The 14,655-nt window shown below is 49.9% G+C and overlaps 1 protein-coding gene across 1 annotated transcript in view; it reads right to left on the reverse strand.

Annotated features, from left to right (window-relative positions):
* Positions 1 to 5,288: 5,288 nt before the first annotated feature.
* The window catches only part of FLNB (filamin B), a 133,107-nt gene continuing 123,740 nt past the window's right edge, over positions 5,289 to 14,655 (reverse strand). The window contains exons 42-45 of the mRNA XM_011371826.2: positions 13,652 to 13,952; positions 9,087 to 9,305; positions 7,954 to 8,157; positions 5,289 to 6,987 (exon numbers count right to left, since the gene is read on the reverse strand). Of these exons, the coding sequence (XP_011370128.1) occupies positions 6,800 to 6,987; positions 7,954 to 8,157; positions 9,087 to 9,305; positions 13,652 to 13,952 (912 nt within the window). The 3' untranslated portion in view covers positions 5,289 to 6,799. The remainder of the gene's footprint in view (positions 6,988 to 7,953; positions 8,158 to 9,086; positions 9,306 to 13,651; positions 13,953 to 14,655) is intronic.

The following is a 14,655-nucleotide window of genomic DNA, read 5'->3' on the forward strand; positions in this document are numbered from 1 at the left end:
TTGCCTTTCCACTCTCTGCTGGGTATGCTCTCATTTATTCATTCACTTAATATTCATTTGCTTTTGACTCTATGCCAGGCACCAAGCCAGGTACTAAAGGTAGGTGAGGAGGGACAGAGTCCACATGCTTCCTGCTCTTGGGGTTTCACCATCTAGAAGGGGAGGCAGACTCATAACTGAGTAGGTAGAGGGAGAGGCAGAAGATGGGTGGTGGTGGTCAGGAACGGCTTCCTGGAAGAGATGCCCGTTGATTGAGACCTGAACTATGAAATACAGAGTGGGGTAAGGCTGTTGCAGACTGGGACCGCCCCCCTCCCCCAGTCCAAAAGGCAAGAAAGGGTACAGCTGCATAGACTGTCTTTTGTGCCTCAGTCTTCCTAACTGTAAAATGAAGGCTATGAGGAAGTGTGGGAAATTTGGGAAGATTAAAAGCCAGCTGGTTAAGTGGGACAGCCTGGGCCTGTTTATCTCCGTTGGAGCACTCACAGTGGTCACCGATTAGTGGTGCAAACACCTTTTTAATCCAAGCTCCCTGACCTGGCTGTAAGCACCATTCTTTCCATACTGAGGGCCTTCTATATGCCAGGAGCTGCAAGTGAACAAAACCGACAAAATGTCCTGCCCTCGTGGAGCGTGCTCTTCTATACTCTGTCTTGCTCAACATTGTATCTGTATCTTCAGGGTACCTCTGGATTTATTGCCTGGAATACAGTAGGTGCTCAGAAAAAGGCTCAAGAAAACGATGACTAGGGCTACTTCACGTTAGCTCTGTTGCAGCTGGGTGGGCGGAGAGAGCGGGAGGGAGGAAAGTCAGGCGCTGCGGGGCGGTGCGGCGGCGCGGCGGCGGGTGAGTGGCAGAACTGTGGGGGGCGGAGCCTGATTCCAGAACTCGGGGAAACCTCCCTGATCCAGACCGCCCCCACCCCCAGTCTGGTAAGTCCAGGTGCCACGAGCGCGAGGGGACGGAGGTGGGTGTCCCCCTCCTCGGGGCTTCGGAGACCCCGTGCTTTCCGGACGGCAGAGGCCGCCTTCGGGGCTGCAGTTCGCGTGTCCAAGGCGACCCCTGGCGGTCACTGTGGTGACGACAGCTGGACGGCAGTCCTCCCACCCAGAAGGGGAACACCTAGACCTTGCAGGCGTGGCCGACTAAGGCTCGGCTACTGAGTGGACAGGCTCCCCTAGCAGGGAAGGGAGTGGAAGGGTGCAGAAAGGCACCTCCAAACTGCTGCTTTCCAACGCGCCCAGGGACAGCCGATGGCACTCAGGAAAGCTGCTTTCAGATTCCAAGTGCCCACTCTATGCCAGGCCCCTGTGTGCCTCACTCGGCTTCACGGCCACATCCCTAAATTCGGGCTTCCGGATTTTATTGCAGCCGTAGTCATTACTACCTGTGAAATTGAGGAAGCCACTTAACTTCTCTGAACGCCGGCAAATTCTCTTGAAAATATGAGGATAATCATAAGAAAGTGCCTAGCATTAATACGTGTTATTTATGAGAATTTTTACTCCAGATACATTAACTCATTTAAAACCCGGCCTCAGGCCTGGCTATAGCCTGGGCCTGTGCTGAGGGAAAAGGGGACACCGAAACTCAGAAACCAGAGGAGGCTGGGATGTGAGCTGGGGCCCTCCAGAGTACACCTGACTCACCTAACTCTCCTCCCACCTTTCTGGCTACTTCCTGGGGCCACCAACAGCCCACCTTGCTGGGAGTTCGGTCATTGGCCTACCCTATCCACCCCCACTGATGATGCTGACCTCAATCCACAGCCTAGGGTTCTGTCCAAAAATGGCTCTTCTAGGACTCAGTGCTGACTGTCCTTACAGGAGCCCCTCCTGGATTTAAGTTCTCAGTGCAGAAGAATCATCTTAGGCACCTTACACCAACAGCAGTAATTTTTGAACTTACCATGTACTGGGCACTATGATGTGCTCTTTACATGCATTTTGTCAATCCCCAGAATACTCTATGGGGTAGGTCCTATTACCCCATTCATTGGAGGGAAAACTGAAGCAGTTTTCTGTGAGAATAAGTGATCTGCCAGAGGCTATGGCAGGGCCAGGATTTGAACCCACTGATTCATGTTTATAACTGCCATGCTAAATGGCTTCCCATAAGCCCCTTTCCCCTCGTTAAGGTACTTCTTCTACTCCACCTTGGGGAGCTGTCCCCCAAGACTCAGGCCACCCCTCTCCTAGCAGCTCTGGGTGGGAAAAGGTTTGCCCAGCCAATTGGAGGATGGAGATGTTGTGGGATCTTCCTAGAGGTTAATTTTAGACTGTGAGTTTCCCATTATTTCTCCATTTTGTGGATGAGGGCACTGAGGCAGAGAAGGTAATTGCCTGAGGTGTCTGAGCTGGTTAGCAGCAGAGCTGGGATTGGGATCCAGCCTTGAACCTGCGGCACCTGACCCACTGCTTTCTGAGCGTTTCTTGCACACCTAGGTTATTCTGCTGCTACTTGTGCGAGCTGCTTGTAGCTGGGCCTGAAGCTGACGTTTCTATGGCTTGGCACCTCTACTAAGGTTTTCTCCTCTGAGATCACCCTGCCAGCATTTAGCATAAGGGAGAGGTGTCCTGGTGCCTTGGGAAGGCGGTGGTCCCTGCGGAGGGAGTAATGTGGGCAATAAAAGGCTTGCAGATTCTTTCATCTTTCAGCTTTGTCCTGGGGAGATAATCCAGTCCAAAATACAAAACACCCCTGGATGTGAGTCACAGGTCAGGCTTGTAAATTCCCCATCTCCGGCCTGCCTGCTTATAGAACTCTTGAAGAGAGGAGTATGGGGAGGGCCACCCTAAATTCCTTGCAAATGAGCTGGTCCCCTGTGGGCTCAGGGGCCCAGACAAAAGCCTATCACAAAGCAAAAAGGATCCCTTTGTTTAAAAGATTCCTCCAAAAAAATAAAAAATAAAAATATTCCTCCCACCATGTGTTTGGGCAGCATCCTTAGGACAAAGCCAGAGGGGAAAAATATCTAACTCAGGCTTGCTTTGAGCAATGACATTTTTACTCCTTCTTGGAGTTATGATTTGCTATTGTGAGGGGGGAAAAAAAAAAAAAAGAGCTAAACGAGATGTGTTCTGTTTTTATTAGTGGAATACTCTGATTACAAAGCCCCTTCCCCTCCAAGTTAATGGAGACTTGGACAGATTCCATCACTTTCCCAGACCTACTTCCATCAGGCCCAGCATGAAGGCCAAAGGGCACTTAAATTAACAACCTTGTTTCCCATTTTAAAATACAAACCTGGGGGATTGACAAGGATTGAGTACTTGTTTTGCTATTAACCTTTATTCTGCTAATTTTTCAGGCTGTGCAGTTTTCAAGGGAAATTAAATCCCTACGTGCCTGACTCATTTTACACCAAACTCATCAAAATGGATTTCTCATCTTCAAGGCCCCTTTGAAGTCTTAAGGCTAGACATGTGGTCAAGAGTGCAAATGTTTATAAGTGTATTGGAAACACAGAAACATGTTAATGAAATGTTTCCTTCTTGGCAGCATTGCTGATGAGTGCTTCCCTGGGTTGCAGAGGGAAATTTGATTAAGAAGAGGCAGGCATTTGAGTTTGGAAGGGGGCAGGGCCTTGTCTCCACTGAGGATCTCTGCAAGGCTGCTGCCAGCTGCTTGCCGTCTTCCCAACCTCCATGAGCCACTAAAGAGTGATGGTCCAGTCAAATCCTGGTAGGAAAGCGGCAGAGTTAACCAGTGAAAAGATAGAAAGGGCCTGGCACCTGGCCTGCCCAGGGTTAAGTTTCAGTTTTCAAGGTGTTTGTACAAACAAAAGCCGGTTCCCATAGCAGCGAGTCCAGATGCAGGTGAGAGTTGCCCTGTGGCTCTAGCTGTTGACCAGTAGAGAGGTATGCAGATTTCACCTTGAAGTGTCTTTCATATACCTGGCAGTGGACTGCCAGGTGCAGCTCCAGGTGCTAGCAAGAAGCCCCCCGTAGATCACCTCCAAGGGGCGTTGATCACAGGTAGCAGTGGCTGAGACTCTCATAGCTCCCAGTAGGATTTCTCACACCCCGCCTGAGGGAGGTATGCTCTGAAAGGTGAAACAACCTCCCCAAGGCCACAAAGCCAGCGAATGACTGAGCCAGTGTTTAAGCCCTAAGGTACATACCTGATGCCAAAGTCTAGCTGTTAATTTTCAAGTGCCGCCTCCCTAGAAACCAGCCAGACTTCAACAAGGTATAGAAGCCGATGGCTGTGGCCCTGTGCTCCTCTGTGGGCAAACCCAGCCTGCTGTGGCCTATCCAGACCTCACTGGGCAAAGCCTGCACTCCTCAAAGCCCACGAACCTTGTTGGGAGTCCAGAAACAGTCATTCACAGTGCAGGCGGACAGATAGATACAGGTGCTTCCTCCAAGAGGGGGTAGAAGAAAAACCTCCTTTCCTCCAAACCCCCTCCCACATTTCAGAGGTAAACAAATCGCCACCCTGAACAACAACTGGGTGTCAGGAAGAGACACATAGAAAGATCCAGAGTCTTCCTTCCTCCCCTTTCCCTCTACCCCTCATCCCCAATGGAGGGTGGGGGCAGGGCTAGGACCTACCATCACTATGGCAACTACCAGGGGCTTAAGAGGGGCTCCTGGGTCCCCTTCTTTCTGTGTTCCTGCTTCCACAATGGTATAACCAGGGAGGCAGAGCTCCTCGTCGGGAGGACAAAAAGGTGGGGGCCCAGTGTCTACCCCAAGTGAGCTTTGACACTGCAAACATGTCATTGCAACACCTGAGTCAGTGTTGTCACTGTAAAATGGTGTCACTGCTGAAGACGGCTGTGTGGGTGAGGAGGCCTCAGTGTGCAGCCAGCACTCTCCCTAGCAGGAAGGCACAGCAGAGGAAGAGAGAAGGGAGGGGAAAACCATACACCAAGTGAGCCCTGCTGTCCAAGGGCAGTGGAATGACAGGTGACAGCTGCCTGTTTGAATAAATTCCCTAAAATGAGGGTTTCTCTCCCTCTCTTTTAAACCATAGCCTTCACCTACGTGGATTTCTTATGTGGGACTCTCATCCAGCACAAGTCCCAGCAAACCTCTCCAAGAGGCTATGTGAGTGTTAGGGCCCACACACCCCCTTCCCAATGTCACTCACGCTTGGGCTGGCCCTATCTGGATAAACTCCCACTGAGGCTCACGAAGAAGCAAGACCTCCCCCTGCATAAAGAGGCAAGATTCATGGTCAAAACACGTTGTGAATCTGTGTCCTTTCAGCCAAGGGTTTGAAGAGCTGGTCAAAGATTCAAACCATTTATTCAGAAGTGACATCCAAGAGCACCAGGGCAGCTTTAAGGAACAAACATTTTATTTAATAAGTTATAAGATACAATTTACAGTTGGCATTTGATTCCAGTTTCGCTTCCACGTCCCAGTTTACGAGGCCTGTCCCCCTCCCTTCCAATAAGGCCTCGGGCCGCTCCAGTTTCTATTGGTGGGCTTTTGCCAGCAGCTGGCTCACCCCCAGCTGCGACACCTTGGTGAAGGTCACCCAGCTCATCCCCTGTCCTATTCAGAGGCACTCCCAACAACAGAGCCACTTCCTCAAGACTAAGCAGCAAATCAGAAGGGTCTGCCTGCCTCAATCACACTACACACTTGGGCCCTGCAGTCAGCGTCCGGGAACGCTTTAACTTTATTCCAAAGCAGGTCTGTAGGAAGGCGTGCAAAATGCCTTACGCCCAATTTTTAGAATTTTGCACCTGTATACTGCTTTCTAAGCAGCCTCAGATGACGTGGTCAAGGCCAAATACACAGCTACCATCAGCTACGTAGCTTACTATTTCTGCCCAAAAGTAAAGAACCACCGATGAGCTGCTGCCCTCCTCACCTCCTTAATGATTCCCTGATTTTCAGGCCAAAGGTCGGCAGGAATTTCATTTTCCTATCTATAATTATTTTCTAGAAAACATGACCATCGAGATGGAACGGGATGGGTGTGGAGTGATATGTCACGAGAAGGCCTCTGCTAACAAAGACACCCCTGCTGTCACTTTCAAAGTGCTGGTAAGACTCATCAGACTGACAAATGGCTGGAACATGTGTTAAGAACGAGGGCTAGTTTTGGTCAGAAAAAGGGATCTTTGGCAAGTGGGGGGCGCTGCTTACCACTGCAGAATTTTCTCAGACCCACCGACTGAAACAGACTTTAAAAAGAGCAAAAACATGGCTGGCCAAGATGGTCACCCAATCTGACTATGCCGGAAAATAATCAGCAGAATGAGGGGAGAGGCAGCAGGAAGCCATTCAGGCCTGTCTGCCACGGCTTAGACTCTGCCCCTTGAAAGATGGGAATAGGCCACAGACTGGGGCGGGGATGGTAATTAGTGTTAAAACAATGCTGTCCACCTAATAACAGCCTTTTCTTATGTAACGTGGGCCCTGGAAGAGATGAAGCTGGTTTTAAGCCATCTTCTTTTCTAAATGACAACCTAAACTAGGTCTCCTCTTTTCCCCTGCCCTTCCTCCCTCCCAGTCTTGTTTCATAAATTGGTAACCAATTTCACTTTTTAAAAACATCGGCCTTGCCTGTGCTCTCAGTCTGTCTGTAGGGAGTGATCTGTGCCACAGATTCCAATTCGCTCAGCCCATTTGATAAGTTTGCGTTTCTTAACAGTCCCCAACACATCCCTAAAGAGTCAAGTCTAGGACTTCTTTACGAAGGCACTTTAGAAAGGCAATGTTTTTGGAATGAGGTTTCAGACCCACAAACAGGCTGGAGGACATGGTATAAAACAAGTTACAAACAAGCAACAAAAGCAACCACCAGAACTCCTCCCAGGATTTGACGAGAACTCTTTTAAGGCACCGTGATGTGGAAGGGGCTGCCGGGGATGTGTTCCTCTCCCCACTTCACAGCCAGAACATAATCCCCCTTCTCTTTGACGACATACGTGACATTGTACTGTTGGTTGCCCACATGCTTCATGGAGACCTCTTCACAGGGTGTGGTGGGACCGTGGACCCCAATCAGCAGCATGTTGGAACCTGGGCAGCAGAGGAAGGTGATTATTCCATGAGGATGCACCCCAGAAGGCAGAGGAAGAAGAGGGGATATGAGAGCTAAAGCAATGATACCAGCATCTATGATAATGCTGGGGACCCGAGAGGTGGAAGAGTGTGGTAACTCACAGAGCCTGAAAGTATGGGTTCAAATCCCTGCCCTGCCACGTCCTAGCTGGGTGACCTTGGACATGGAACTTCACTTCTCTCTGTCTTAGCTTCCTTATCTGTAAATGGGATGACACTAGCACCTACCTCATGGACTCATTGTGAGGTTTAGAGGATTTATTATACGTGAAGTCCTTTGCACATAGTAAGGGCTATTATGTAGGTATTGATTATTCTGATCTCATTTATTCTCTTAAGAACCTTACAGAAGGTACTATTTTCATTCCCATTTTAGATAAGAGGAAACTGACTTTTAGAAAGAGATTTAGTAACTTTTCAAAGGTCAAATGGCTAGGGAGGGAAGGAGGGAGGGAGGGAGGGAGGGAGGAAGGGAGGAAGGGAGGAAGGGAGGAAGGGAGGGATGGGGGTGGATAAGTAAGCGGTGGAGCTAGGTTTCTAGCCCCGATGTGCTAGATGCCAGAACCCAGGCAACTAACCATGGACACCCAAATAAATATCTAAGTTCAGAGTGCAATTAAATTTGAAGCAAGAGAAGAGAAGGGGCAGAGAAGTGGCCAAGTTATTGATTCAGTTTGTCATCGGTAATGGGGATAACGCCACCTTTCCTATCTACCTTGAAGTCATGTGAAAAAAAATCAAGAGGCAAAAGGAAAATCATTTAAAAATACTAAATATGGAATATGGTAATAAACATGTTTACTTGCAAATGGCTGGGTTACGTGGGTGGGTGGGTACTGCAGACTACAGTAGGGAAGACCACAGTATATGGTGGGTGCTCAGCTACCCCCCACCCCCACTCTTGGGCAGAGCCAGGCTGCCTACCGGCTTTGCTGCAGTCCACCAGGAAGGAGCTCTTCTGGCCCACGAAAGCCTTCAAGAGCCCTGCCCCCTTAGAGGTCACCTTGCTGGCATCTGAGGATGACTTGGGGATGGCGCTATAGCAGGTTTCTGTTGAAGATCTGGTCACCGACTCCACCAGGATGGATGAGGTCTCATTGGCCAAGCCAGGGCTGACCAGACGCTGGCCTAGGACATGGAAGGGAGGGAGGCAGGCGTGAACGGCTAGAACAAGTAGACCTCTCAGCCGGAGAGGCAAGTGCCCTCACACCCGAATACCTTGACCCAAAATCCACACACCACTTTAACACCTGGATCGAAATGCTACCACTTCCCCATCTCACATCCATAATGTCTTCTAAACCTCCTAGGGTCTCTCCCCACACAACTAGGTTCTGGTTTTCTGGGCAAATGGACGAGTCTGGCCTTGGCTGACAAAGCCTAGAAATCCCTCCCACAGAACCACGTGTCACCCCGTGGAACCCACATCTTTCCATTTACATAAAGCACTCTGTGTATAAGCAGTGTGGAAGTTTAGGAGAGCGTATAACAAACAATACATCAAATATGATTCTCTCTGCATGTGAGGGGATAATTTTTCTATCTGAATTTTTAATTTTTCTGCAACGAACTTATAACTGCTTATATAACAGTGAACCAAGTAGAAAGAGGCATGTGGAAGGAACTCACCACTGTATTTATGGTGGTTACCTAGGTTGGGGCCATGAGATGGTTTTACTGTTTGGGATTTTTTTCCAGTGTTCTGAAGGAGGCACATTTTTATAAATTTAATAAGACCTTTGATTATTTTTAAAATGAGGATGAGAAACGAGGTGATTTTTCAAACTGTGATCTAAACAAATACATGAGATTCCAAATATGCAAACATTTCTTCTTTTCTGTTAGAGACAGACACCATCTAATAACACCTAAGCTTTCTCAACTTCTGCTACTTATTTTGCAAGTTTTGAACATGCAGCCCCCTCTAACATATCCTACCATTTCTTTACAATCAAGATGCAAAGTAGATTCAACACAACTAAAATCATCTATCGTTTCTACTACCAAACAGCTCCACTGATAATCTTGGAAGATGAATTTCCAAAGTGTTTGGTTACCTGTCACCTTGGCCTTGAAAGGACTGCCCACGATGTGGTTGGGCCCACCATATTTGACGCCGATCAGATAGTTTCCAGGGGCCATGGGGGTGTACATGACTTTGTACCCTTCCGGGGTTTCCTGGCAATCCATTTTAACCTTGGATGGGCCTTCAATGGTGACAGATAATGTCCCCGGCCCCGCTCGGGTGGTGTTGATGAAAAATTCAGACTGGATACCTGGGATAAAGAAAGAGGAAGTAAATGTCACAATGACGGTTTACAGGGATGAGGAGGTGTGGTTTGGAGCACTATCCCTGGGGCATTGAAGCAGTGGCGGGGGGCCTGCACAGGTTCCCTCATAGAGGGGTCCCCTTAGAGGCGTGGGGACCCACCAGGACTAACTCTGAGCTCCTGGCACAGAGAATCTCAGGCCCCAGGGTTGGTAACTCCTTTTCCAAAGCCCAGGCCATAGTGTGGCCGACATCTCGCCCACCAGCACCAACCACCTGGACACCCTGTTCTCTCCCCGAGGCATGAGCCATGGCTGAGGGGGAGAAGCCTGAGTGGTCACTGTGAACCCGAAGTACGGCTTCAGCTGCCAGAGTCCAGCTCTGCCTCCAGGGGGATGGGAAGCGTGGGCCTCTTTGACCTTTCCTTTTTCCTCTGGGTGGACTTGGAGAAGCCAAGGAGGCCCAGTGCCACCTCCTTTCTCCTCAGGCTCCTTGCCCCACTCACCATGCTGGAGACTGGTGCTGCTGCCAGAATCTGCCAGCCCGCATCTTGCTTGCCATGAATACAAGCAATAAGAGCAGGACCTACAAAGCAGCCGCAGCTAACTGTGCACCACTTGTGGCACTAAGGCTCCAGATCCTGTGCTAAGTATCATTTTACATGCCCAGTGATTCCTCTTCAATAAATGACACTGAGGCTCAGGGAGGTTCAGTCACTTGCTGGTCAGAGTTACAAACTGGAAAGTGGTAGAGCTGGGATCTGCTCAAGTCTGTGCAGCTCCGGAGCCCAGGCCCACCTCTTGGCCAGTGGATGGACAGTGTGGCTGCCTCCGATGCCCTAACTGCAGCCCCCGTATACTCAACCTCTCACTCGGCCCATGAGGGCCTCTGGCACAGGCAGCTGTCTTGTGACAAAAAGAAAGCTAGGCCAAAAGAGAGTGCCAACTGATGACTATGGCGGCATTCCTGCCTGAGCCCAATGTCCTGCAAAGCCCCTTTCCCTCAGTCCTCTTTCCAGTCCAGAGTGGGGTGTGGCATCAGTGAGGGCCACTGGGGGGGACCTAGATACCAGCAGTATGTCTGCTACAGTGCCCTCTATGGGGGTGTCCTTGGCATAGCATCCCCATGCAGGGCTGTGCCTTCTCCACAGCCCTGGACCCGCCCTAGCTGGGAACTATTTTGGTTTAATTATAGCTCCTAGACCAGAGAAAGAATTATTGTTCTGGTTATCAATAAAACAAAGGAGCTGCTATCATGCAACCCCCAAACACAACCCAGCGGTTTCTGGAAGCTCCTGAAGCTCTTGTCCCAGCATCCCCTACCCCCCACACTCACCCCCACTATTTCAACCTTGTATCTAAACTGTGCAGCCTTGAAGCCTCTCTGGCGGCAGCTGCAGAAGCTGGCTGTGTGGGAAGAGTGGGAAGGGTGGGGTGGTGAAGAAAAAGGGTCAGCATTTCCAGGAAGTAGCTGCAAGACGGACAATGTGGAAAGATATTTTTAAAGCGAAGATGGAAAGACCTGGCTGCCATGGAAGGAAGCCCCACCCTTTTCAACAAGCTGCTCCATTCCTGAGAAAAATCCATTCATCCTGACTGTGAGGGCCCAGAAAAGGAGGGAAGATGAGGTGAGAAAAGGGAAACAAGGCATTACAGGACAAGAGCTACGGTGGAACAGCCCCAGCCCACCGCGTGGGCTCCCTCACGGCTGCCATTTCACAGGAGGGGAGTGGAGCCTCAGTGAGGTCAAATGACTTGCCCCGAGTCTCAAAGATAGAGAATGGCAGAACAGGGGTTTAAACATAAGGTCTTCCAATGTGGAGCTATTGCACTTGCCTGAGAAACAGACAAGAGAAAGAAAATCCACATACAGGAGTCCCTCTCACCACTGCCTCCAGCTGCAACCACAATGACACCCCAAACATCTCGGGCATAGCGGTTTTGCCCTGCATCCCCATGTGTGTACAACTGAGTTCCTGTGAGTGGAATGCATGCTTAATGCGGCCCTACTGCATCTTTAAGGTGGGCAAGGGTTAAAGGAGGGGATGAAGCTCTTATGTGACACCTTAGGCACAGTGGGGTTCCTGGAGCATTTCATCAGGAAACCAGCTCTTCCAACCCAGAGTCTGGAACTCTTTGGTCTAACTTGACCTCAAAGTTCCACTCCAGAGTTCCACCCCAAATTCTCCACATGCCCCTGCTCTAAAACCTGCAGAATGGACCATTTAAAGCTCAAGCCAAGAGATACAGCGAGTCCACCGCAAAAACACTGGGAAGTTTGCTTTGTTCCAAAGGTCAGGACGCCAGGCCCTCCAGCAGCTGAGCACAGATACCTTTTCATTCCATGCACACTGCAGCTGTGTAATCTTGGGATGGATATTTGGGAAAAGCCTTGGGAGCAGGAGGGCTAGAAAAACAAGACACCTTCCCTTTGACAAGAGCAATATTTACACAGGGTTTGAAACAGGCGTGCTCTCTCTGTACCTCTCCCTCCTGGTTAGGAGTCTCCCTGCAAGACCAGCTCCTCCTCTCAGCAGCGTCCAGTGCTTGCAAAGCACAGCCTGAAACCAGAGCTCCTGAGAAGGCCTGCTAACAGCCAAGAGGAAGCTCGAGAGGCCCCAGGCACAGCAGGTGTGACCCAGCAGGATGGTGAGGTGGCTGCTGGCAGCCACAGGAGACCTCAGTGGCTGCTGTGGGCCCTGGACCAAGGCCTGCTGTGGCTTTAAGTGCCAGGAGGACCCCACCTGGGCTTTGATAGTGAGCAGCTTGCCAGGGGCCAAATGCTTACACTACTGCCTGGGAACCATTCCAGGGCAGCTGGGAGGACAGGGGTCCTGGTTTAGGACCCTCCACAAAGTGGGCCAGGGGTACAGTCACTGACCCTGGGGAGGCAGCAAAACTCAGGGGTTAAGAGAGCACAGGCTCTGAGGTTGCGGACCAGGACTGATTCCTGCTTCTGCTATCTCCCAGCTAGGTAAGCTTTGGGGAGTGACTCAGCCTTTCTGAGTGTCACTTTCCTCATCTGTAAAATGGATCTCACCCAAGGTGAAACCATATCATGCTTTTTACAAGGGGCCTGGAGTTCAGTGTGGAGCCCGATGGGCCTGGGGAGTCTGGAGGCACTCATGCCACCCCCATGGGTGGTTTTATTGAGGCTGCTGTTTGGCCAGAGTCCCAGGGTGGCATACCAGCTGGTGAAGTCACTCGTGCACCTGGGCAAGGCCCCTTGGCCACTTAGGACACTCACTCCCCAGATAACCAGAGCCACTCATCACCCTCACCCATGGGGAAGTGGGTCTGCTCTGTCCCACTCACTGCATCAACGGGAGACTAAGAGCAGACTACGAGCACACAAGGGACTCAAGAAACTGGGACCGGGCTGCCTTACTAAGAGTCCAAAGTAACACCTACATGCAAGCTGTGTCCCAGCGAGCCCATGTCTGTGGACTTGGCCTGCAGAGAAGAAGCATAACTGGACAAGCTCCCCACCCCGGCACTCTCTATAATGGTGACGCACTGGACACCACCTGATGCCCACCTCTAGATTCACAGTCTTGACACTAACTGCAGCCATTACAAGGAGAATAGATCTGTATGTTTTGATGTGGAGAGTTCTTTAAAGTTGTCAAGTGAAGACAGCAGGTTGTACAACAATATGTGCACTAAGATAACTTCTGTAAAATAAAAGCAAAACTACAGTATGTGTCTACCGTTCTAATGAACCAACTAGCTAAGCAACCAAGTGACCAAGAATGAACACTGACAAAGAGACAATCAGAAGGGCCTGAGCTGTTAGCCACGTTTTCTCCTGAACCAGATGGGGTGAGTTTCACTTTATATACTCTTGCTGCCTATATTTTCACAATCAAATGTGTCCTATCTGTGGCAGAGATAAAAAATAAATCGTAACAAGCCCCAAAACTTCAGAATTCTTCAAATGTTTTAGTTTTTTCTCCTCCTCCATTATAACAGAGAATAAAAGGAGAAGGAGACTAACCACGACAGGTCTTAACTGCCAATTCAATGAGTTTCTAGTAGCCCAGGGACCACTAAAGGTACTAACAGGTAAGGGACCTCCAAGGAGGCCCATTACGTGCTCGTGAATTCTGTGCAAAGAAACCCTCAGAATGAATGACACTATGCCATATTCTCTCACAATCAGCGTCCTGGCCTAAAGTCAAGGAACTTAGTGAAGGAAGACAGCTGAAGCATAACAAATAGTAATGATAGCCTCCGAATTGTACATTAGCTCAGTGCCCCTGGGAACAGTGTATACAAGGCTTGAAGACTGCCATCTGGCTCTGCCCCTGGAGCTGGCTTGGTTAAAGATGAGAGGTGGAGGTAGTAATGTTACCTGTGGTGCCCCCCTCAAGCCCTGAGCCATAGGCAGACACCAGGGCTGGGTTCCCCGCTTGTCCAGGCTCCCCGACACGCACTTTGAAGGGGCTTCCAACCACGTGGCTCCCATTGAATTTGACGTCGATCGTGTGGACACCATTCTCATGGGGGATGAAGCGAACAGCATATTTATCTAGGAGAGTGACCAAAGGCACAGGGTAAAACCGGGCAAACGGACACCATTGAGTTAGGTAAGGACAAAGGACAGGAAACCAATGTGACACAGCCAGTTTGAAATCTTTAATAAGACAGCGGTTCTACTGGAAGCCTAGCACCTGATATGTTGGATTTTAAAACCAGACGGGCCTACTTGTGTGTCCTTGGTCAGCCTTTTGGGAACTGCAACTAAATCTTATGTTCTGTTTTATCTTCTGTGGTCTCTGATGCAGAACACTTCCTTTATGAAAAGCTCACTTCTCGCAAAGTTTCTCTACTTGGCTACTTGAAGGGGGGGAAAATTGTTCCAGCTGGGGTTAATGCCCCTTAGTTAAGTTCCAAGCTAGCAACTATCTCACAGGGTAACAGCCAGGTTTTTCACTGTGAATTTGGGTCATAGCATGTGGCAAGGTAATCTGTTAACTGAAATGGACACCTAGAATATCCATTGTGCACCACCTGTCCACCCCTTCCTCTTGAAGAACTCTCATCTGGGATGCAGATGTCATGTTCTCCTCTTCCCTCTCTAGTCAGTCTCAGCCTCTCCTTGGCTCCTTATACTCTTTCACCCTCCTCAGAATTTTTGTTCCCCAAAGCTCCTCTGGTACTCTCTCCAGAGGTGAACACCTATGTACATGCAGATGCCCACCCCATACCCTTCAACACTGGACTTCCCTCAATAGTCCGTAGCTGGGTGCCTGCCCCTCCTCTCTTAAAGCGGAAGGTGACCCCACCCCCACATCCAGGTATGGTCCTTGACTGGATCAAGCTAATGGGGAGGAGAGACCCCTCTTTCCCCAAGCC

The sequence above is a fragment of the Pteropus vampyrus genome, unplaced genomic scaffold, assembly GCF_000151845.1.
Source record: "Pteropus vampyrus isolate Shadow unplaced genomic scaffold, Pvam_2.0 Scaffold195, whole genome shotgun sequence".
Classification (NCBI taxonomy): Eukaryota; Metazoa; Chordata; class Mammalia; order Chiroptera; family Pteropodidae; genus Pteropus; species Pteropus vampyrus.